The 25,319-nt window shown below is 42.5% G+C and overlaps 1 protein-coding gene across 1 annotated transcript in view; it reads left to right on the top strand.

The window, feature by feature from the left end:
* The window catches only part of NIBAN1 (niban apoptosis regulator 1), a 51,211-nt gene extending 26,195 nt beyond the window's left edge, over positions 1-25,016 (top strand). The window contains exons 6-14 of the mRNA XM_072343200.1: positions 13,699-13,814; positions 15,119-15,223; positions 15,313-15,475; positions 15,918-16,105; positions 16,305-16,466; positions 18,872-18,982; positions 19,626-19,733; positions 20,577-20,688; positions 21,611-25,016. Of these exons, the coding sequence (XP_072199301.1) occupies positions 13,699-13,814; positions 15,119-15,223; positions 15,313-15,475; positions 15,918-16,105; positions 16,305-16,466; positions 18,872-18,982; positions 19,626-19,733; positions 20,577-20,688; positions 21,611-23,271 (2,726 nt within the window). The 3' untranslated portion in view covers positions 23,272-25,016. The remainder of the gene's footprint in view (positions 1-13,698; positions 13,815-15,118; positions 15,224-15,312; positions 15,476-15,917; positions 16,106-16,304; positions 16,467-18,871; positions 18,983-19,625; positions 19,734-20,576; positions 20,689-21,610) is intronic.
* The last annotated feature ends 303 nt before the right edge of the window (positions 25,017-25,319 follow it).

Here is a 25,319-nt window from a genome sequence, read left to right as displayed (position 1 = left end):
GTTGTTTTTAGGCATCACTTTTGTTTCCTGGTCATCAGCTTCACCCTATTCCCCTCAGACAGTTGTTTCGCACTGTCTTCCCAGGATTCTTCACAATTGTCGTCTATTTTCTCATGTCTACTGCCAAAGATATCCCTGGTCCCCTTTAAGACTGCATTCCCAAGATGAAAACACACATTACTGTACTTAGAGGCAGTCCTGTAGGATGCTCAGTACTTTGCACAGTGCTTGATGGTGGGTGGTAGCAGGCACTGCTTTTGCAGGACGTGCAGGACTGCCAGTCCCTGCACTCACCAGTTGGTGTATGCTCTCCTGGCACGCTCTGGGCCCCCTCTGCCATTCTCATGCTGAAGCTGGAGGACCACAGCAAGCCTTTCCAGCACTGCCAGCCTTGTACAAACCATGCAGAGCAACTCCAATGCAAATCCGTGTAGGTGTGGGGAAACTGAGGGCTAAAACAAGGCGGTAAGCAAATACCAAACATGGAGACTACACAGACTGTTTCATGAGTAGATTAGCATAGGCTAGAGGCATCGGTTTTGAAGGAGCACACCATCTGGCACTTCCAAATATTTCAAGTCTGTAGTCTCAATGAATACACCCTGCACAGCTGGCAGAGGAGCCCACATTCCCCTGATGTGCCCCAAAGGCAAAGCCTGCCTCTGTGATTTACAGTTCTGATTAGCCTGATTTCAGCTGTGGTCATATAGAAAGCGCTCTGGACTTTGGAAAGCCACCCCTTTTTTTCCTCACCAGGGCTTGGTAAGGAGATGGGGATATAATCAAGTTTTCCTGGCACTCTCAGTCTTCCATGACTTGAATCCTCTTCATGAGATTGGAGTTTTTTATTTCCCTCTTCTGGAACAAGTGTAACAGGCTTGACAAAGCTTTTGGCAGCCTTGTTTTGGGACTTTTTTTTTCCCCTTAAAGTTCAGCACATCACTCCAGGGGACAATTCTGAATTGGCAAAAGCTGAGACTCAGTGACCTCACAGGTCTTTTCCATCTCCAGTGACTTCGAGTCTGTGTTTTATTATATTTCATGTGGCTCGGCTGCTGCTCATTTATGCATCTGTTCCAGGATTAGTCCCTCTCAGCTTTTCCTATGGTCTAAGTTATTATCCAACCAAAGTGACACTGGAGTACCTTTATCAACACTCATCCTTCCTTGTCACACTATTTCTTCTCAACAGGCTGGGAGATAAAGACGGTTTGGATTAAGACCTACCATTTCACTGGTGAACTTGAATAGGTTTTTCTGGCTAAGGAAACGGGACCCAGTATTTTCTTGATTTCTTGGACTCGTCCCACCTGCTAGAAACCTAAGTGCTGTCAACAGAAAAATGATCGCTGACCTCAGTAACCCTGACTGTGTTTGACTGTGCAATAGAATTTAGTGGGATGAGGAGCAGCGGCCAAGGCAGCACTCTGTAACTTCTCTCACCTGCCAGGGCAGATTTGGCAAGGGTAGGTGAAAAGCAGATGTAATGTCTGATCAGAAGGTGCCTTTCTGTCTTTTCTATAAAATAGCTCTAGGAGATCTGGAATGGAATGTATCGCAGCAGGTTTCAGCCAAAAATTCAGGGGAGTTTTTAGTTAAAATCGTTCTCCCAGGAGGCAGAATTAAATGCTGCTTCTTTCTGAATACAAACCTCAAGTGAATCAGCATGAGGTTTTGTCATAGGAGCTGCCCTGGGATTCAGCCATTGACTCCTTTCTGTGTTTCTCCTTTTAAATAACTTGTCCATCCTGCATTTCTGGGTTTTCTGGTCAGAGCTCATGGTCAGAAGAGCTCTGTTAATATGCTCTCATAATTACAAAAGCAGTTGGATTTAGCGATTGCTGCTCACATGTATGAGTCAGATGCATGTGCTGTGGGCTTTTTCTTCCCCTTCAAATTTCCTGTTGTGTTCAGCTTTCTTTTCTACTAATTGATAATGATTTGCAGTTCAATGAGACCATGTTTTCCTTCATTTTTGATGGAATGAGTTGATGCTTTGCACCATTTTTGGAGTACGGCTTAGGTAAAATAAATTAAACAAGCTTTAAAATGCACCTAACCCAACCAGAACTGGATCTATAACAGTGCTGAAATTGTTCTAGGTGGACAGGATGTGTACACAGATATTCTGTTCATTAGCCTGATTCCGAGGGTTGACAGATAGATTAACCTGAGCACAGAATTCATCCAAGTTCCATGATTCGTGTGGGCAGCTGCTTTTCTGCAAAGAGCTTTTGTGATGCCTTGGGGTTTGCAGAGGGGGTCAAATGCTGTGGGGACTTTAAGCTGTGAAGCGGTGTGATTCAGGGCTCCTTGCTGAAAGCAGCAACACCTAGGGAGCAACAGCAGGACCCTGAAGGGCCGAGGGGCACAGAGGAGGAGGCCCAGCTCATGTTGCCAGTGTGCAGCCCACCCAGGCTTCCTTTGCCTGAATGTGCACAGGACTTGCTGTGGGATGCAGGGAAAGAGCTCTTGGGGATTGTTTAAAGTATATCATGGGGTGTCATCCAGGAGGCTGGGAACGTGTGAGATTTGTTATGGGGTGTTTGGGGGAAGGATCAAAGGTTGGAAAAGGGAAAGGCCATAGTGGATCGAAGAGGAACAAGCAAGGGAGGAAAAAGGAGATAAAAGCAGCAGTGAGGTGCAGACAGGAGGGTGGTGAGCCCAGCTAATCCCCACATTTGATATCATTTTGACTCGGTCATGACTTAGTCTGTGCTGCCTTTTTACAGAGCACCACTTGTAACACTTTTCCAGGGTAAGGCTGTTCTCTGTTGGGTGTGTGCTGGGATCCTGAGTGCCAGAAGGCAGGGAAGGAGCCCCAGTGTCATTGGAACAGCTGATAAAGAGATGTGGGGGCCTGGAGCTCATGCTGGGGGGCCAGAGGCCCTTGGTGGTTAGTGGGGTTGGTAGGGAAGGGTGCAGTGAGAGCTGCAGTTATTGGGGTACCAGACCTGGCAAACTTCACATAATCTGTGCTTGCAATCAGTACCCTTTTTTGACTGAGCTTAAGTCAAATGAGTTCTAAAACTTGGCTTCATCATTTTTGTGTATGACCCTTCTCTTAAACTTTTTTCTTCTAGGAATGAAGAAGGTTAATAGGATACTTGCACAATCAGTGCAGAGGTGCCACTATCTAATCCTGCCCATTATCTCAAAATTACTTTACAAAAGCTCCATCAAAAGCTTCCTTCCCTCCAAACTTTCCAGTCTTTACCAATACCTTTGTAAGTGAAGACATCAGTGGGCTGCATTATAGAATGTTGTGTGCAGCTCTGAAATGCCGTGATTTCTTTCTCACTGAGTTTATTACCTAAGGCGAAGGATATGAAACATTGTAAGGGGCATATTTGCTGGTTTGCGAGCTTTTTGGTGGTTGGAAATGGAAGGGTGAGTAAAATTAGTTAAATGACTTGAATATGCATATAGAAAGATAATGTTCAGGGGAGGTCTCTAAATATAGAGAAATGCTCATTGCTGAAGAGGCTTCTTCTATGCCAGCAAATACAGAGTCCATAGTAAAATGTAGCATAGAGTAATAATATTTGTTAATGACTCTTGATAGAGATAATTCCACATACAGAGAAGACACAGATCTCTGGCACAGCGCTACACAATTAAGCTGTCAGCATTTGTTAGTCTGTTCCTTGTGTCATAAAACACTTGCAGTAGTTTCCCAGGGTAATCATAATACCTTCATTGTTTCTGCAAAACTGAAAAGTAGAAGCTTAAAATGACAGATGTGCCAAGTAAAAAAATAACTGCCAGAAGAAAATGCACGTGACTATACTGTATGCTTTAACATTATTTTCATATCAACTTCCTGATAGAAGGGACAACGTGAAGTGCATTTTTCTGCCCACAGTACCATTTTTGAACTTTCCGTCCCCAAGTTTTGCCTTAATTCATACTTGGGTTGACCACGAAGTGCTGCTGACCTTTCACTGTTACTTTTAGAGCCCAAAGGAATAGCACAAAGCTGCGACACAGGAGTCAGGTTGGATGAAAGGTTCTGCCCCAGAGAGCAGTGGGCATGGAACAGCCTCCACAAGGCAGTTAGCACAGCCCTGAGCTGCCAGAGCTCCTGGAGCCACTGGACAACACTCACACATAGGGTCTGAGGTTTGGGTGGTCCTGTATTGTGCCAGGAATTGGATTTGATGATCCTTGTGGGTCCCTTCCAACCTGGGATATTCTGTGATTCCAGAGAGCCTGTTCTTCTTGAGCTTCTGTAGAGCTCAGACGTTCATCAGTGTGAGATTTCACGTAATACTTAGTTTTAAAAGCTTGTCAGGTTTTTAAAGAAGCTGTGCTTGAGTTGAAGCAGAGTGTTGAAGTGGCTTCACTTTTAACTCCCTTTTCTTAACCTGCTGTTTCCTACTTAGATGCAAACTGTGGTATGCGCATCATCTGTTTGCCATTATCTCCGTGGTCATTCCATTTCCATCAACAGGATGGTCTTATTTTCATTACCTCTCCATCCCCATTTTGTTTTGAAAAGCAGAGAAGTGATGAGAGCTGCACCCCTCCCATCTTAGGGTGCAGGTTGCCAGTGAGGTGCCCACCTCATCCCCAGCAGTGAAGTGCTATCAGTGCCAGAATAGCAATAACGAGGGAAATGCTCAAGATATCAGCAGTATTCTCATAATTACTATCCTTCATTTTTCAGTCCTTTACATTTGCATGCCCTGTAAATCAGTCAGAATTTTCTCCTGAACGTTTCTCTCATTATTTTGTTATTTTATGAGGTCTTTTCCTTTCCCTCTAAGAAGTTACCAGCCACTGAGTTTCACTTAGTATTTGCCATTAGAAGGGAAGAAGCCCAATTGATTGGTGCTGCAGTGCAGGGAAGTCTGTGATGAGAAGGAAAATAAAACTAACTAACTTGGGGAGATGCAGTTTCACTTCTTGCTTTATATTCTTTCATCTGGTTTGATTTCACATCCGTATCTTGATAAACACCATCACGACACAGGAAGCTAAGGAAATTTCAAAACCATATCCTGCAGTCTCCAATTAAGCCATAAATAAAAAGAAAAGAGAGAGAGAGAGAGAGAGAGAGAGAGAGAGAGAAAGTGCCATAAATGAAGGGATAAATACAAACTTTCCTTTTAATCTCATGCTGCATGTTCTGGCAAAGCTTGGCTACAATAGCAGAACTGAGACCCAAGCTTTCGGGTTGCCATTGGTTGGGCCCACGTTTCCTTTTTCAGCTCTAAACTTAGCTGACAGATGTTCTCCTCATAATCATTTCTGTTGTTCCAGCACTATGTGTGCAGAAAGGTTTTCCAACTCTTGGGCTGTAATTCAGGGTAATTACTGAAGTGTTGATAAAGATTGAGAAGGTGACATTAAATGCTCAAGCTGAAGATGAGGTCAGCTGTATCTGGAGAAATACTGTCCTCTTTGGCCACTTTCCTATTCTTGCCATCCTTTCTGTGTACATCTCACTGTCCCTGAACCTGGTGCTGTACCGCTCATCTTTATCCCTAAAAGCAGCTGCTGTGGGCCCAAATAAGGCTTGGAATTGGTTTATGAGTCTTTTTGTTGCAAACAGAATGGCATTTCTCCTCTGGAGAGGGCAGGTGAAGAAAAGGAGTTTATTTTCCAAGTAACATTTTCAGGGTTATCACTTAGAGATAATGTGCAGAAGGACCAAATAAAGTAGAACTGAGTAGGAAATTGCTTTGATAACCATTAAATATGAAAGACAACTTTGTTGATGCTAATGTACAATCACTTTTCTGCTCTGGGATGAAAGCAAAACTCTTTTGAAGGTTTGTGTGATATTTTGGGGCTGGGCAGAAGTACAATATAGGCAGTATTCAGTGCTTTGCCTGTCCAGCTCAGACCTGGAGCTTGCTTCTTGACTTGTTAATTCAATCACTTGATGGTTAACAGGATGAAATCTGCTTTACTCCATCTGAGTGGCTGAGGTGATGGCTGGGCCATTCTATGTCACTCACTTGACCCAGAAGCCCAAATACGTGCTCAAAACTGGGGTGTAAATGTTGATGGAAGTATTAGCACTGTCACAACATACAACACCACTTTGCAGTGAAAATATCTGACAAGACCTGTGAGGTGCTAAAAAAAACACACATTAAATGTTTTAGAACACAGTTTAGAACTGACTGCATTTTTCCTTATGTGGGGTGTCTTCAGCCTGTGACATCAGCTCCTTCAGTCAGAATGGCTTTGGCTTTTCTACTACGCCTCTCTTTACTCGTACTGTAGTTGGGCTTTTCAGTCTGTGGGAGATACATTCATTCTGAAATGACAAGATGATTAATGTGTGTAAAATCTTAATGGAAGTGATGTTCTTGCTACGTACATCACCTCCCACCGTGGTGTCATCTTTCGTTTCCAAAGCAGTACAAAACAGGGGGTGGTGCAGAAGAGGCACTGCCGTGCACCCACTTCCTGAGCCTATATTAGTAGCTGTGAAAAGACTGGTGCAGGTGGAAGGCTGTATGTGGACTGTAGCTTCAAAGGTCAATGATCGAAAAAACCGATCATCTTTAGGAGTGGTTTGTAAAGCACTTGGAGATTATCAGAGATGGATGATGATGTGGTTTAGGCTATAAGATCCCGGAGTGATGCTCCTGGCAGAGGGAGGTGCTGATTTTAGCAGCTTTAATGCAGGCAACGCATGCTGTGAAGCAGCCATCTAAAACTCTTCGTGTAATGTTCTCTGAGGGAGCTTGTGCTGCAAAACTTTATTTGCTCTAAATGCAGAGTATTACTGTAGGGTTGTATCCTGTGTGGAAATGACCTCATCTAGCTTCAGTTAATGGTTAGCAGTTTTGTACCACATGATCTATGAATAATACACAGCACGTAGCTCTCTGGAAAACATCAGAGCTGTGAGATTGATGCCTCTCAGATCCAAGCTGTTACACTTCACTTCTAACTCAGTTTGGGATAATAATATGACAGGATTCATTTTATGAATCTAAACTGTGTGTTCTTTCATTCAGAGATGTATCTCTGGGGTGCTGTAGTTGCTTACCAGCCTAGGGCAGGCTGTCTTCCTATGAGGTACAGTTCCTCCTCATCTCATTGAGGAAGATGAATTCATTTGAATTTTCTTAGCCTTTGGGTGAATTCTGTGGGTCAGGACTGTTTTGTTTGGTTTTTACAAGACAGAAATGTTCAGGATCTCAGCTTTTGGAGCTTATGACCATCTCCTTCCTTAGCAATTTTCTGCAATACCTTACAAGCAGTAGCTCTTGAAATACCTAAGAACTCAGGTGACTTCTTTTTGCCATCTGGTAAGGAGATGATATCTTGATCTTGCTCACAACCTCTGGGCCAGAGCTCACTCTTGGCCTATTCTTTGTGTCTTGTCCATCATCTTCCATGTGATGGTATTGCTCATGTACCACCTCAGAGAAAGTTACTCGTCATTAACGTAAACTGGATGAGCAACCAGCAATAGCTGCTGCAGTTCTTAGCCAGAGCAACTGAACCTCAGGCAGGAATGCTCTGAAATCATAGAAAAAAAATGCTACTGCAGGAAACCTGTTCTAGACAGACCATTCTTAGAAAGGGAAACTGCTCTTTGCTTATTTGTATTTGATAGGCATCCCCTAATGGCGTGTTAGGAGGTTGGCGGTATGATTCTTTAATTGCAGGAGCATCTCTGACTCCCCAGTGTTCTCCAGATGCTTTCACCCACATCTGTCAACAGTTGGCAGTGTGTAACAGCTTTCTTCAAAGTGCCACTATGAGAGCTAGCAGTGTTCTGCTTATTGAGATGGCTAAGATACCACACTTCTGGAATATAATAGCCTTTTCTTTCTGCAGCCTGTCTCTGCTTTGGGATAGATACTTTTCTATTCTTTTTTTTACCAGCTTTTGTTTTAAAAGAGCTATTTTTTAAAAAGAAATTCAATTAGAAAAATCAAACAGTTTGTATTTATTATTATTAAAAAAACATGTTTAATGGAAAGCAGAGGAAACACAACAATCTTAGTCGGTTTGAAAGAAATAGATGCTGAGGTGAGAGGGTGACTGACTTGGAAGGAGAAGTTGGAATTGCGTATCTGAGCACAGAATCTGTTCTGTTGAGGGTGATATCCAGTAGAAACAAGCAGTGGTGGAAGCACCATCTTTTGAGACCAAAGATAAAACATTGACAATCCCAAATACTTTTCAGCTTTGTCCACCTCCTACTGCTGTATTCACAGCCTCCCAAGAAGCACAGCCCTTCACCAACGCTTCAGAGACAGAGATTTTTCTTGTCCCAGGAGGATGCTACATAAGGGGATCAGTGAGAGAGAGCTACATGTGCACTGCCATCATCTAAACCAGGTTTTTACCACATAGATGAGGGAGCAAGAATATTTTACTGTGGAGTTCTATAAAATTAAAGGAGGTTTCTAATTTAATTAATTACATTAGGAGGGAAGTAGGGAAGAGCCAGTAGGCTGCCTTCCGCCTACATCACCATCTTATACAAATACTACCATTGCTACAAGATTGCTTGACATCAGCTGTGGCATCAACCACAGTTACCTGCAGGAAGAATTCAGAAACCATGTGGAAAATAACTTTCTCTGGCTGCAGAACCAACCCCTCTGCAGCTCTCCAGCATAGGAGCATGCACAGATGTTAGTGCTGCAGGAGGCAGAGGGAGCGGGGTGGACTGCTTCTGAGTTTTGGATGTTGAATGATGGGCAGGGTCAGGATCAGCGTTGCTTTAATTAAAATCTGTGCTCTATGAGCTCAGGCTTCTGGATTCTGTGTTCATCTTTGTCTTCTTTGAGCCTCAGCTATTTGCTAAATGTCAGCCAAACACTTAGATTGCTCTCAATGGCCTTTGGTAAAGTACTTTGTCCACAGCCCATGTACCCCTTTATTATTATTAACAACAAAAGTAATAAATCTACTGTAACAGAAACCCATAAGGAAGAGGGATATTTACTGGATTGCAATTGGGGCACTGTGCTGGTTTTGAAGAATGGCATGCACAGTTTTTACACATCATAAAATATCCCTACTGCAGCTCCTTGGCTCTCTGAGCAGCTTCACGCCGTAATGCTGCTGCTGCATCCAGAAATGAGCAAGGCCCAGTTTGCAGGAGGGATGAAGGAGGGAACTGTGAACTGTTGGTGTCTCAGCAGAGCAGATCACCTCATAAATTATATCGAATTCTTGCTGTCTGGTTACTGCATCTGACCAGAGTCCCACCAGGAGCTGCAGAAACATTTTGCTGAGCTCCCCAAACACAGCCTTTGCCACGAGGCTATAGAAGAACAGAAACGAGCTGTGCTGCTGCTTACATGAAGACTTTGCTTGTTGAATTTGCATCTGTGAAGGGAGTATCAGACACCTGTCACTGTTCCTGTGGAGTCGTGACCATCGTGCTCTCCTTTCTAATGCTGCAGCAGTGAGCCCTATTCATAACAATGATTGCCTGGAGGGGTGCACAGACTAAATTGGGTATTGAAACATGTTTTAACCTTCACCATAGCGGGCTAGGGGATGTATTATTAAAGAGTCACCTCCCTTTAGTTGTAATTGGGGAAATTGCCATCTGAGTGATTAATCATCCGATGCAGCAGCGTGTGGTACATGCAGTTAAGACACTTGAATTGGAATGGTTGAACACAGATTTCCTATCATCCAGATTTGCTGAAAATCCACACTTTTAGCGGTAGGCATTGAAGCCCAAGGCACTTAGTGCCTCTGATAACAGGATGTGTTTCTAGAAGGTTTTGTGCAGAAACTTACTATGTTTGACTAGGGTAGGACTGGCTGAGAACAGCAGGACAGCTAGTCCCTGCTGCTGCCTTTGGGCACATGTGTGGGAGCCTGGGGCTGAAGGTGGCCCACTACTGCTGTCTGACCAGGCATCTGCTGGGTGAAACCAAGGAGCTGTGGTGAGTAGCATAAGGAACCACATTAAGTGACAGAATTCTGACGGTGGCCCAAACTTTGGATGTGACCAACATTAGTTATGGGACCTTCTGTGTTATGGATTTGGTGCCAGGACTTCATTGGTGCCTGCTGCACTCTGAGTGGGTGTTGAGAAGCCTGGTCCTCTGTGTATCATTTCCATCAGTGGAGGTTTAAGACTTGTATTTGAAGACATGCCATGAGGAGGCTTGTGCCTACAGGCAGCTTTCCACAGCACTGAAAGCACTGTACCTTCATGAGATAAGTGATGTGGGGAGATGTGTAAAGTCATGGTGTTCCCAGTTGTCCTTCCTTCTTTTCAATAGGAGCTTTGCAGCAGTTGCTCAGTGAATGAACTGCTTCTATGTTATGTTTATAAGAGGAATGCATTGTTAGCCGTATCTTATCTGTGTTTGTTATTTGAATAAGGCTGCATGCTGGGGTATGAAAAATAGAGTCTCTGTGTAGCTTTTCTTATTTCGCAATAAAAGAGACCAAACAGAATTTGGTTGTGCTCTCCCCAAACAAGCAGATGCTCTATCCATTAGCAGCTGGAGAAGCTGCTCGGGAAACTTTCCAAGTGCAGATGAGCTGTGTTAAGCACGTAGCATCAGTCTGGGTGCCCGTAAAGTCTCACAGACATTATTCAGTAAATTTTACGGCTTGCAATGTTGTTGAAGATTTATTTGCTAACTGCTTCTTGTCCAGTTACAATTAAATCTTTCTTCACCTGGCTCTTCCTCTCATAGATAGAGCTTGAAGGTGGAGCTAGAAGCCTATATGTGTGCATACAGGCTACCCAAAAGAAAAGGACATTTGTCTGTTTCGAGGAGGGCAGCAGCTGGCCCAGGCAGAGGAGAATAAGGTACATCACATATGTAGAGTAGATGTTTCCAGCTCTTTGTGGTTGTGAAAGCACAGTGTATATGACACAAGTGGACTGAGATAGTGATTACTGCAGAGAAAGGTGATGTTAAGGTGTGCCTTTATGTATAGATTACATAATGCAGTGCTGCAACCCAGGTTAGCTTCAAAGAAACCTGGAACCTGTGGTAATAAGACACTGCATCAGCACGCAATCCCTACACATCATGTTGGAGGAAGACCCACAGCCACTGCTGCACTGAGCTCCCTGACATGCTCTGGGTTCTACAGCAGTGGGTGCAGATCCATGGCATGTGATAGGCACCAGCTGCATCAGGGGAAGCCCCAAAGGGAAGCACACATGATCCTTTCTGCAGATGAACAATCATTTCTGACATGACAGGTGTTTACGACCTGCCCTGCTTGCAGTTTCAGTTTCTGCTTCCATCACTGTTTGCCTTGCTTTGCCCTGCTAGAATGCAGCAGGCTGCCAATCTGTCTGCAGTCTTCTAGCCTTTCCATGAACTAGTAGCTGTCTTACCCTGGTTCTTCCCTGCTGAAATCCTTCAGGATGTGCTCTGCAGCTCCTTTCAGCTAGGGTACAATTCCCTTTTCTCAAGATATTTCCCATCAGTGTGCCTCTTGTGTCCATTGCCAACAACTTCTACACAGGCCAGCTCTGGATGGATCTGCTTGCTCAGTGTGTTATCTCTGATGCAATCCTTTCCTCCTATGGAAAGTGACAAAAATTGCTTACATTAACACAATGACAGTAGGCCTTGGAAGGATAAAACTGCCTTTCTACTTTGAGCTGTATTTGCAGTAAGACTACTGTAACTGTGGTGTTCTCTTATATTTACTGACTTAGGAAAGAATGTGTGATTTGGGATTTTATGCTATTTACATCCTGACCCCCTTCCTATGAACTGTTCAGATGAATTACTCTTGTTGTTTTAGCACCTTCCTCCCACTTTTCTGTGGGTCAGGAACAGTGAGAACAGAGCATTTCCTTGAGCATGGAGTTTAAAACTCCATGATCTGAGAGCAGAGACTTGTCAGCACTGGCAAATCATCACCTTGGTGGGTCCAAGATGCGGCCCTTTGGATGTTCTGCTGTCCCTTTTGGTTAGGAGGGAGCACAGCTGTGAAGAAACAAAACATGTGAGTCACAGTGGGAGGGCTGAAGAGCTTCTCATTCCCTTCCTCCAGCTAAGCCTGGTCTAAACATTCAGAGTTTGCTTTCAGGAGGACAAAAGCTTTCAGATGAAACACTTCACCAGTTTTGCAGGTGGAGCAATCCATTCTTTTGTCCAAGCTGCCATTAGAGGATCTTCTCTTGGCAGCAAGCAGCATGACTGTACAAAAAACTGGTATTTTTGCATCCTGGTTCATGACTTGCTATTATAAATGCTATAAATCAGGGAGGTAACACTGAAAAAGTGATCGGGATTTTATGTGCCTGTTGTTTTCTTGGTTGATCACTGTGTGGTGTTGAAGAAATAACTTGATCTCTCAGGACCACTAAGTATTTGTGGAACAGGGGTGGTGTCTACCAGCTTGTGCAATGTACAGAATGGAAGTTACCATAGTATTAATCTTCCATGTTCACTACAATTTGTATAAACCCTCTATTGCCCTTGGTGTGCATGCAAGCCTCCTGTAAAGCTTTTGTTTTTAGAAATGTTCCTGAACACATCAAATACATGACTTTCTTGTCAGGCAAAGCTTGAGAATTTAATCTTTGACTTTGCATAATAATTACTTATACATACCAGTATCTTCAAAAGCAGCATACTTTACCTTTGATAGAATTAACATGCTTCTTCCCTCCTTTCTTCCTAGCATGCACACAACAGGGCTTCAGCTGATCAGCGCTGTAACTTGTTAACCTTGTAAGGGAGACAATAAATTGGCGTGGCTTTGTTGTCCCCCCCCTCAATAATAATCCTCGCAGTAATCCTGAAACTGTGACTCAGAGACTCAGAATGGGCAGCACTTGAATGCCTGAATTATTTCAGCTGTGGCTTTTCAGCCTGCAGTTCTTCCTTAGGTTTGCTGAGCAGCCCTGTTGCTTTAGGGAGCTTTTCCACCTTCTGAGGCAGTGGGATTTCTCCCCAGATCATGACAAACTCGTTTTGCTTCATGACAGCTGGTGCAGCTTTACTTAGGTGTGTTTTTGCATACTGTTTCAGTGCTGTAGGCTTCTTTGTACAGCACAGTGTCTGCAGGCTATCATTGCAGGCTGGGGACAAGCTACCACCTAGCTGTAGGTAATCCAGAGTTAAACATGCCTGAAATGCTGGGGAAAAAGCAGAGCAGTTTTGTCAGAAATGTCTCAATTGGCACAAGCAAAGATCTTACTTTGTCCTGTTCTTATTGCTTATGAAAAAAATCCTCTATTCCACAGCAAAACAAGTGAAATAGAAGAGTATCGGGAAGTGGTAAGTCAGAGTTCAGCAATTTCTCAAGGGCCCACATTGTGCTGTCACTGAGATAATTATTAGTACCCTACATTCTTAATTGTTACCTTAACTGAATGAAGCAGAAGCTCCCAACTCCTGGCCCTGCTACCTGCTGTCACTGTTTGCCCCTATGCCATCTTATCTCACTCGTAGGTATAAAGGGATGAGCTTTCAGATATTAATGACTGCCTTGTTAGAGTCTACCTATAGACTCCCTATAAAGCAGTTAGCTTGTAGTCTGTTTTCTCTACATTAACAGTTACTAGTCTTGGTTTAACTTAACATTTTAGATGAGTCTGTATCTGGCAACATTTTGCTTCTGAGTCTTCATGGAAACTCAGAGGTCTTCAAGTAGTTAGGTTGAGTAAATGACTGGAAAATATTTCTCTGGTGTGTTCATGGGATAAGGAAGTGGATTTGAAAAGGTGTTTATTTTTATTAAAGGTTATTTGTGTTACCTTTGCTTCAGATTTTCTCAAGCAGACCACGTATGAAGTTGAGGCGTTCTTAGAAGCCATTCAGTTCTTCCGGCAGGAGAAGGGCCACTATGGAACATGGGAAATGATAACTGGCAATGAAAAAGAGGTAAAACGATGTCTTCCTAATTTGGGGAGGGGGCAATTATTTGGGCCCTGGCTTATATGCTTTTTCCAAAGTGCTCAGCAGCAAACATTGACTTTAGTACCAGCTGCTGGGTGTTTTCCTTGGTGGAGTGTGGTTTCCCTTTGGGAAGATGGCAATAAGTCTGACAGAGTTTTCAGGACACGGGGTTTTGTTTTGTGAGCCCAAATTATGCATTTAAGAAAAGCATACCTTAAAAATGCTGAAAAATCTGGAAAATGTGGAAAAAAAGAATCTATAAGCAGTGTCCTTCCCAGAGCCACCACACTGGGGGTCATTTTCTGCTAACATCTGACAATGAATTCCATAATGGAATGAGTTTCATTGTTCCAGTGAAGGGACTGAGAGTTTTTCTCTTCTCCCTCCCCCCTCACATTATGGAACTGTTATAGCACTAGTTTCATGTTATGTTTTATTTTGCCTACTGCTTGCCAACTCATTATTCATAACACGTATAGCTCAAGAGGACCATAACCAGAAGACATCCAGACTAGTTATGCTATTATCCTCTTAGCAATATTTCATTCTGTAAATAGAGTGAGTTCTCATGCCTGTTTCGACCAAGTAGAAGAATTGTTTTAGGCACATGTCCAAGCTAAGTGAATGGTTTGGAGCAAGCAGGCTGCAATTTGTTGCTGTAAAAAATTTCTGCAGAATGCCAATAAATACATTTACATTGGTTTATAATGGCAGACTCTGTACAGGATGTGCTGAAGCAGTCATTAGCTCACGCAGCTCTGCCCAGGTACTCCAGCATGGATTTAGCAAAACAATTAGCCAGGAGCTCAGCTGAAGTGCTTGGGGAGCTGTAAAATACGTTTCTTTCCCTGATTCCTTCTTCTTTTTTTTAATGTTTTATTATTAACAAAGGATATGCTGAATTGCAGATGGTATTTCTGTAGGTAAGTGCTGAAAGAGAGGATTAAAACAGTGAAGGTTTTGACAACACATAAGTGATAAACAACAGAAGAGCCACACGGTGAGAGCACTACAACAAGTGATCATCTTAGTTCATCGTCTTTGTTTTTGATCAATAATTGCACAGTCTTCCAAAGCTTTTCAGAGGAAAAAAAAATCTTCATATGAAATTCAAAGAACTTCTCTCAGTCATACTTGATGTGTTAAATATGGTCCTCCTGGCAACCTGGAACAGCTGAGCTGATGTATGTTGGGTGTTGCCTGTATTTACACATCATTCTCTGATGGGAGGGCTCAGTTTTTAGATGAAGAACAGTGCATGAACGTGTCATCTTAATCTCTTAATGTAGATCTTGAGCAACCTTGTGATGGAGGAGCTCCTTCCTAACCTCCAGACAATGATCCTGCCTAAAATGAAAGGAAAGAGGAATGACAGGAAGCGAGCCTGGTTTGGTGTAAGTATGGGTATTCCCAGAGTGGTCAGTTCTTATGCTAATTATCTGTATGTGCTGATTCTGGTCTTCACCTACTTGTTTGAATTTAGTTTGTAGAAGAAGCTTATGGCTTAGTCCAGCAGCAAGTTGCTGAAGGATTGAGTACCTTGAAAGAAGAGTGCAGAGATTTTGCAAAAACTCTTGAAGGCACCATTCGCTCGGACATGGATCAGATTCTGAGCTCCAAGAACTTCTTAGCTGGCAAAATCAAAGGTTAGTAGGAGAACAAACATGTCAGGGAGCAATTCCTTACTGACAATTGAATCAGCTGCTGAAGCACTCTTAAACCAAAGGGCTTCTTAACGTGATTTTAAAGTAATGTTAAAAATATATGTATAATCTGCTACGAGTATAAAAAGGAGTGCAAAAAGTAGGCAGGCATCAGTTGATATTGCTTGAGTTAGTACTTGGAGCTTCCCTTTCGTCTGCTCTCGCAGTGCCCCAACCTGCGACTTGAATTAGGTGGGGATTAAATGAAACATCTTGTCACTCAGAAAATTCTTAACTCCGCTGTCATTACCAAAGAGGTGTAACTCCATGGAAAAATACAGAGGTATTGAATCCATTGTGGAGCAGATCAGTTCAGATCACTCTTTTCACTGTGTATCTTAGTGGCTTACGCTGTATCCATTCTATGTATTGTCTTACATTCTAGCCGCTGTTTCTGAGCCTGCCCAAAAGTGCTGCGCAGAAAATATCCAGCCCTTCCTCACATCCATTTTGGAGGAGCTCATGGGTCCCGTGAGTTCTGGGTTCACGGAAGTTCGCTCACTTTTTGATAAAGAAGTTAATGAGATCATCCAGAACTTCCAGAAGACAAATGATCTCACCAAGCTAAAGGAGGTAAGACAAAAATACAACTGAAGCCCTTCACATTAACACAAGGATTTTCTACCTAGAACTTGACTAACAGCAGAAGTTGCTTCTGCAGGTGGTAGTACATTACCACTTGGTTTTGTGGTCCAGAAAATCTTACGTTCTCTATAAAAATTGGCTTCATCTTGCTTTTTTAAATCAATGTTCTTTCTCCACTGGAATACAGGATGTGGATCAGCTTATGAACCTACCGTTCAATTCATTGAAGATGGAGCCCAGCTATGTGAAAGTGAATCTCCTCCACGAGCTCCTTCATGACCTCAAGAGTCGCTTCAAGGTGTATCACATTGACTTTGTGGTTCAGAGGACACAGAACTTCATGCAGGAGGTACCGTAAAAACCAGTTCTTCATCCTGAGAGAACAGGTTAGATTTGTCCTCGTAAGCTGCTTCAAAGTAATCTTCAGAAAGAGCAATGCAAGGGGCTCAAAATACACATCAGTCAAAATGCAAATAATAAAACCTAAGAAAATCACAGCTAGAAGCTCATGCTTATATTAGTAAAATTGCATGCGTGTGAGTCCTAAAGTAAGATATAACGAGTTTGAATGAATCATCTCTTCCTGTGAACCTTGACATTCTGAATTCTCAGTGTCTGCACCCCGGAAAGTTGTGTATATGCTGATAGGGGTGGCTGATTTCTATTTCCCAAGGTTGATTTTTCAGGAAGGGTCCTAAATATTTTTTACCACAATGGAATGTCTCCTCCTTCATAGTTTTATTTTCTCATCAATATGAAATAAGGTAATTAATGTCAAAAATTGCCCATTGCTTTGATATTTCATGGGTATAGGTTTAAGGGACTGTTCCATTTGAGATGAAAAAGGGATGCTTCCTCTTTTTCCTCTCAAATGTGCATAGGTATGGACTCTACTTTTATTTCTTCTGGATGATTGGCTGGAGATCTATTAAGACCTATCCAGCAGGCTTCTTTCCATCGCTAGAATGCAGGGCAATGCTGCACAGCCAAAATGTCTTCAAGTGAGTGAGGACCATAAATAAAGAACTAGACAGAAAGTATATCCCATACAAATCAAGTTATGGTTCGAGTTAGGTTACGTTGTTGTTGTTGTTTTCTGAAGGGATTGTGAAAATTCACAATCAAGTTAAATGAAAGCAGAAGTTATTCTGATAATGCTGGTACTGCTTCTCTCTCTTTAAGAGGCTATTATTTTCCTCATGAAAATAGTAACCAGTTTCACTTTGTGTCCACGGGTGTTTATTTTATGAATAAATAAGGTCAGATGTTTCTCATGTCGTTTTAATATAAAACAAGCGTTTGGCTTAACTCGAACTTGGGTGGAAGATTCTCTAGTGCACAGCTACAGGTTTGGGAGCTTGGCATCCTCTAGTGGTCAACTTTAGGGAACTTAGGAATGAAACGTTCAGTGACTTTGTCAGTTTATGATTTGCTTCAAATAAAAACACAAATAAGAACTGAGTCGTTCCTCTGGGAGTCAGCTTCCAACTTTACATTGTTTGGTGCCTTTTTATTGTATGGAAAGACTTGTAGTGCTTGAGCCTTTTCTGTGCTGCCTCTTGACGCACACAAACAAAGCAAACTTCCGTCTTCTCCATTTCTGTGTAGAAATACAGTATGTGGTCCAATTCCATATTATCTGCAGAGTCACCATTTGTTACCACTTATCTGCATGCGTGAAAACATTTATTGTCTAGGAGGAATTAAGTGCCTTATCCCTAGGCATGCACATACTCATTTATAAACTACAAAACGTCTTCTGTATGTGATGGAAATCAGCTGGTACGTTCATGTGCAATGCGAAGCAAGACCCAACAGTGCTGATCGCTTCCCTGTGGGTGTCCCCATCCTTCCCAATGGAATTGAATGGAAACACTAAAAAGCAGCAAAGGGTCTTCAAGTACAATTACCACTTGCAGAATTGCTTTTCTGAAATGTCTTCTCGTTGTATGGGTTTTAATAGCTATTATGAATCTCTGGATAACTGTGACAAATACTGACCCAACAGAACTTGTAAGAAATTATTGCTCTATCTGAGATATTTGTTCATTTATAAGCAAAGCTGCTAATTAATAACTTTTTAAAAGAAGAATTATCTACATTATTAAGAGCAATAGAATCTGATAGCAGTCAATGGGAATCTTCTTATTAGGATAGTAAATTTTGTCTGTGGCCTTTATTGGATTCCACTTCCATATAAACTGATGGTGGCTTGAAATTAAATCTATGCAAGGAAACTATTATTAGCTTTTAGCTATTATCAGCTTAAAGATGCTAAGGTTTAGTTTCCTTTATTTAGTGCAACATTTCTGTACACGTTAGCCTTTAGACTACTGAAACAGAGTACCAGCAGCACCACTTTTTTGGACAAAATAACTGAATCCGCTCTATTTGCTGAAATAACAGTTGAGAAGGCTTGCTGGTAATGATCCAGCTTTTAGCTTCAGATAGAAGTCGAGGTTCTTTCATTCTCTTATGCTCTTGCAGTAGTGTAAGAGCTCCTTCTTTTTATTTTCCATTTCCAAAACAGGGTGTTGCAATCTAAAGTAGACAAGGCTCTTCTTCGCCTTCTACAATCATTTGAAGAGCTTGACAATATTTATGGATCCTAAGCACATTTATTTTCTTCCCTCTTTTTCACCCTCCCATAAATACAACTGAAGTTAATGGTTACATTGAGCAGGCTTCTTCCTGTGTGTATAAATCTTGTGTAACTGGCCTTTAACAGATCTTTTTTATTATCCTCACTCTTAGCTGATGGAAAACGCGGTTTATACCTTTGAGCAGTTGTTCTCTCCGAGTCGCCAGGCAGACTCAGTGAAAGTCACAACAACCCTTGAAAAAGTCAAGCAGAGAGTGCTGAAGGTAAATGTTACAAGCTTTTGTGCGGTAAGACCTGGGGCTGCACCTTTACATGAGTTTGTCTTAGTATTTTAAAGAAGATACTTTTTACCATCTGGTGGGATATACTGATTTGGTGACTTTTAGCAAAGCTGCTCATTCTTGGGGGGGGGAGTAAAACTTAGTTCTGGGCAGACAGTTGTAAGACTATCTACATAGGCAGTGCTTTTAATTGCAATTCAATCAGCTGTCAATCTGCGCAAACCATCTTGTACTAGATTTTGTATTAGCCTACTCCTAGAATTCATTATCCTTAGTGATAGATAGATAGATAGATAGATAGATAGATAGATAGATAGATAGATAGATAGATAGATAGACAGACAAATATCTAGATAGATAGATAGACAAATAAACCCAGATAGAGCAAGCGCGGGACCGTTTCTGGCTTAGGCAAAAATAAATGAAGGGATAAGATACCAGAACTTCCCTTATCTTGAAGAACTTTTTCACAAGCTGCAGTAACCCGCGTGGGAATTGAAACCCCTGAATGTGCCCATTGGTATCCTTTGGGATTTGACAGTCAGCAAGAGCCAGTTCCTCCTGTGAGTAATGAATAACGTCCAACACAATTGGGCTTGTTTCTCTTTTTGTCTGTTTCTAACAGCAATATGATTATGACAGCAGCACTATCCGGAAGAAGATATTTCAGGAAGCACTGGTACAGATTACTTTGCCCACTATGCAGAAGACATTAGCTTCAACTTGCAAACCAGTAGGTTACATTTCTGCTCCGTTACTTAAAAGAAAGAAACAAGAAAGTAATAAAAGGCTGAGAAAGATTAACACCTTGTCTGTAAATCCTAAACTGTGCAAAGCTGTTTCCTCTCAAGGAGTTGCCTATTTGGATAAATGGCATTTAGGTTTGCCAGGTGGCAGCAAGCAGAATTTACCAGCCTATGACTATGGCAGTAGGGTGGGAGATGTGGAATGATTTCAGCATAGAGGGAAACTGTATTTACAGCTTGCTTTCTCAAACAAAGCTTCAGACCTTTGGCTATCCCCATTTCATTTGTTCCCTAAAGAGCTGGTGTTCCCTCAGTCTAGATTCCTCTCGCTATCTGACAGTTGCAGGGTTAGGTTGTGAGCTTGTCCTTGTATTCAGCACTGGGAGGCATCGCTGTGATGATATACAGCCTCTGCTCAGCACCTCCCTCAACACCAAATAACTGTTTGGATAACAGAAGCACCCCACAAACAGGCTGTGGACTAATGTTCAGTGATTCTAAACTGAGGTAGTTGTCTCAGCAGTCAGGAAGCAAATATACAGAAGCTGTCTCTGTTGCCCCTTATGCTGGTGGTAGGTTAGGTAGTACCCTGCAAACAGCTGCCTGGGTTCCATGGAGATGGTATCAGTGTGCCTGCGTGAGGAGCCAGCTGGAATACTGGTCAACTAAGTGCACAGTTAATTGTCAAAATATATACTTAATTTGCTCATAGCTGAAAAGAAGTATTGCAAGATGTGCTAGATGCAGGTGCCACACTGAAGTAATACACTTGGAATCTCTCAGGTAGTTACATCTTTGTGCTTCTCTTCCTTTCTTGTGTGTCTGCACAGGAGCTGCAGAACTATGAGCAGTTCATTTTTGCGGATTACACCAGCGTGATCCAAGTAGAGAATGTGTATGAAGAGATTTTGTATCAGATGCTGCTTGAAGAAACCCTGAAAGGTGAGAATGCCCTTGAGTGACAGTGATAAACTTCTGGCCAGAGACTGGAGGTTAGCTATTGCTTCAGGGCTGCCCTGTGCCTTAACCTGGCAGTTTCAGAGCCAAATCTCTGCTTTCTAAAGGCTGGGGGTTGCAGTGCTATAGTGCTCGGGTTCAGGTCACTGACCATGTGGCAAGCCCTGAAATCTGAATCCATACATCAGCATTACTAAGCTTGGGAAACTCAAAAATATAGCATGGCACAACCATATTTCTAACAGAGTGTAATTATGCCAGCTTCATTTTCTCTTGATTCCCTAGGCCAAGGGGTGAAATCATGCTTTTATTTGCAAAGACCTGGTGACATCTAATGGTAGTGGAAATGAATTTCCCCAAATGAAATGTACTACCAAATGCTACTTCCAGCACATCAGTGTCACCAGTGCAGCATTCGCTGCAGACCTCTTTGCTTGTATGTATGAAAATGAAGCCATGCGTATAAAAAAACCATATGAAATATTTCTGTCTCTCTGGAATGGGCTGCCTATCCATATGCTAGATAAAAGACAAGCTTCTATATTGTCCACTGCCCCTTTGTGGCACTCCTATGCCAAAATATCGGTCTAATATGTAATATTTCATGTATTCATTGTAACTACTGCACTGAAACGTTACCTTTTTGCACCACGTATCCTGTAGTAGTTTTGAATTATAGCAATGCCAAACTTAGGTCGATATTGAAGTTCCATTATTCAAAACAGAAAAGATTCTTTCTCTCCTCCCCTAAAAATGGACATGCATATTGAAAATGAATTGAAAACAAAAATGACTGTTGTCTGTAATATCCAAATGTAAGATAGTTGAAACTCAGGGAAATGATGTACCTTCTTCGCTGTGCCTCTGTCAGTCTTTCCAACCAGTTTCATATTTCTGTTTTATTTAGTGATAAAAGAAGCCGCCGTTCTAAAGAAGCATAACCTCTTTGAAGATAACTTGAACCTGCCCTGTGAAAGTGTGTCCAGTTTAACTGACCTGAAGACTCCTTCAGGGTCAGCACAAACCACTCCCGCTAAGAAGCCTTCTACTATCAGAATGGAAGCATCGGATACTGAAACCCAAAGCGAGGAGACGCTCATTGTGACTGAAAAGATTTTGTGGGAGAAGGATCATGAGGATAGAAAGCCATCAGACAAAGAGGCGGACATTTCTGTTAATGTGGATGGTAGGCAGGCAAGGAAAAGCGAAGAAGTGGTCATTACAGATATCAGTGAAAAATGGGAGTCCCTTCCCACTACTGCAATGAAGCAAGAATTTGCAGAGGGAAATACTTCCTTGGAGAATGAAAGTGTGGTGAAAGCAGACTCTGTAGGGGACACTGAGAAAAAGCTTAAGACACAGGAAGAAGCTGGGGAGGAAGAAGTAGCTTCTGAGACTGAAAATACATTGAGAGATGTCAGTCCTGAGCAGGAACTTAAAGTATGTGAAGGAGCAGTGGAGGAGAAGGTGACTTCTGAAAAAGAAAGCAAAGAGCAGGAAGAAGGTGTTGAGGTAGAGCTGACTTCCCCACCTAATAAAACAGCGGGAACAGAGGTTTTAGGAAGCGCTGAAATGAAAATTGAGATAGAAGAAGGGGTTACAGAAGAACCATCACAAAATGAAAAGGATAGTAAAGAAAAAAGCAAGGACCAAGGAGCAAGCATGGAGATTAGTGTTGCTTCCCAGGATGAACGCACAGGTAAAGGAGCATCTGGGGATAATCCCGATAAAGAAAGTAAGTTAGAAGTAAAGAATTCTGAACCACTTGATGGTGTGAATGAGATAAGGAACTTGCTGATGGTAACGGTTGAATTACCAGCCGATACTCCACCTGAGAAGGTAGAAGAGATTTGTGAAGCTGAGATTTTAAAGTTGCAAGAGTATGAAGGGAACACTGAGATAAGCAAAACAGCTGCAGTAGATGTTAAAGTAAGCCAGATGATGGTGAATAAAGATGCAACAGAATGCATGGAGTTCAAGGAGGACAAGCCATCTTCATCTAGCTGTGGGACAGATGGTACCAGCGTAGGGAATGTGTCCAAGGTGGGCCGCAGTGTGGCACAGGCAGAATGGCTGGTGGAAATCTCAGATACACCTGAAGAGGTAAAGTCAGAAGTTGAGATCAAGCAAAGCATGTGGCACACAGATGTAGGAAGCTGTGACAGTGATAGATTGCATCCAGAAGAACACGCTGAAAATGCATCTGAAGACAAAAGATTAAGTGGGGAGGAAGGAGGAGCAGAGAGCAGTCATGCTGGCCTGGCGGAGGTAGAGACTGAGAGCTTTTTTCATAAGCCTGCTGAAAATGCAGATGTAACACAAGTGCCCATTCTGAATACAGAAGAGCCAAGAACAGGACTAGTAGATGTGCCATTTCTGTTGGTGGCAGAGACGGATGAGGAGAGTGCTGTACAGGTCACAGCAGGTGCTGAGCCTGGTGAGAGCGAAGGGAAGCCAGAAGATGAATCATCTTCTTCACACGTGGAAATAGAAAGCTCAGAAGTAAATAATGTTTTCACACAAGAAAACTGGGAAGATAGTTCTGTACAGCAAAGCCCTGAAGAGTAAGAAGCATTTTTCAGCCTAGCCCTTTAGGATTTACTTGCTCCAGTAATCACTCTTTATTCGTGAATACATACTTGAATCTGAGCTAGAGGAAATAGGCCGAACTGTGGTATTACCAGCTCTTGCAAGTTTTGTCGCAGATTCCTTCCTGAGTGATGGGTGATAGATTTCTTTTCAGTTAAATCCCTCTGTTTAAAACCATATCTCTGTTGGGAAACCTCATCTTTCACTTCAAATTTGCTGCCTTTTATGATTATAGAAAAGTTTGAAAATGCGGCCACTGAAGGCTTCCAAAGCAACTCATCCCCAGCTAGAAAGTTATTTTGACAATGTAATACTTAAATGTTTTAGCAGAGGAGTAGCTCATGGTTTTTAAATGCATGGATTTGACAGTACTGTTAGAATTCTTAGGTGGTTGGTCCATAGGTTACTGTTCAGTATGTGCATGCAGTATATGGGAAATAAATAAAACTTTTAGTAGTCAAGCAGGACTAGTTAATTTAGTAGTCTGCTCAAAAGATACACCCTGTGCAGAAGCTGCCAACTGATTACTTAATTACTTTGAAGTTTTGACAGGTATTAAAGACAAGCAAGTGTTCTAGCTTTTTATTCTTATTGCTGTGTTTAAAATGGGGGAAATATGAGAGCAGGTTTCTCAGTCCCACTCTGCTCTTCTGGGTAATTAAGCCTTCCAGAGCACTTTAATGGTTATTTTATTTCATGGAAGGGAAAGATGATGTTTACAGTAACTATAACCATTAGGCAGCATCTTTTTGTTTTACTTCCCACCATAAGATTTACTCACTGATATGTAATACAGAATATTAAGGGTCCTGCCATTTACACTGCTACTGGCTTAACTTAGAGTTACCCCGTTCTGTAGGCCTCTTTAGCTGCATACACAACATCTTAAATTGCAATGTTTGTGAAATGCCATGATCACCGCGTATAATTTCTAATACAGATGTTAACTGAAGCAAAAATCAGCTAAGGGTTATATCCCCTCTGATTAGATTTTAGAGGGCAGAATCACATTTTGAAAGCAGTCAGTAAAGTAAGTAAAAAATTCGGACATGGGAATAAATAGCCAAAGTGCATCGTACTCACTGGCACTTAACTTGAACAAGCTGTAAAAAGTCTATTATGTAATGCCATCAAAATCTGCCATAATACTAACAGAGAACGGACACTAGATCCTTTCCTTGCAAAAGTCCTTTGCAGTATTATTTCCTCTATGTACTTGGTGCAAAATCGCTCACTTGCAGACCACTACCAGTGCTTTATTTTGTTTTGGTTTGTTTTTGTTTTTGTTTTTTTACAAATGAGTTATTGCACCGTCAGCAATTGCTTTAGTTTTCATTCAACTCTGTAGTTACTCGTTCTTGGCTCTAAACATTAAGTGAAGTTCAATGCGCTGAGGGGCTCTCGTGTCTTTTGTGTGTGTGTTTTCTTATGTTCTGCTGATCACAAAGGGACGGTGAGGCCTCGGGATGAAGAAGGAGCGTGTTGTGAGGGCGGAGGTGACACGAACACAGGCTACTGACCAAAGAAACAAGCAGTGCTCAATCATTTTTACATCTCTTTTTGCTCTCATATGGGAGAAGGCCTTCAAAGGAGGGCCGTGCTGTGAGCGCAGTGTGCCTGAGGGGGTCCTGGCCACACAGGGCAGGCTCTAGGATGCGAAGTGTGGTGCTGCTTGTAACTCAAAGGAGACGTTTATTAAAACAATAAAGCACGTTCTTCCCTTGTGCTGTGAGGAGGATGTTGTTTTGTGTGGGATCCCTTGGTACGGTAATGCTGCAGGCGATAACCTGGAGCGCGGCCTGCGCTCTGTGCCCGTTAATCCTTAAGGAGAAAGAGGGGGGCGGAAAAGCGAAAGGGGGCGGAAGAGAGCCCGGCGCAGAGCGCGGCGGCCGCCTCATAGTGGCGAACTGCATCTCCCGGCACGCACCGCGGCACTCGGTCCGCCGAGGGATGGCGGCCGGGAGCGCCCGATGTACGCCGGGAATTGAAGTTCCGGCGGCCGCGCATGCGCTGTCCGCGCCCGCTCC

This window comes from Excalfactoria chinensis, chromosome 8, assembly GCF_039878825.1.
Source record: "Excalfactoria chinensis isolate bCotChi1 chromosome 8, bCotChi1.hap2, whole genome shotgun sequence".
Classification (NCBI taxonomy): domain Eukaryota; kingdom Metazoa; phylum Chordata; class Aves; order Galliformes; family Phasianidae; genus Excalfactoria; species Excalfactoria chinensis.
The sequence above is the reverse complement of the archived record's forward strand: the minus strand, read 5'-3'. Positions and strand labels throughout refer to the sequence as shown.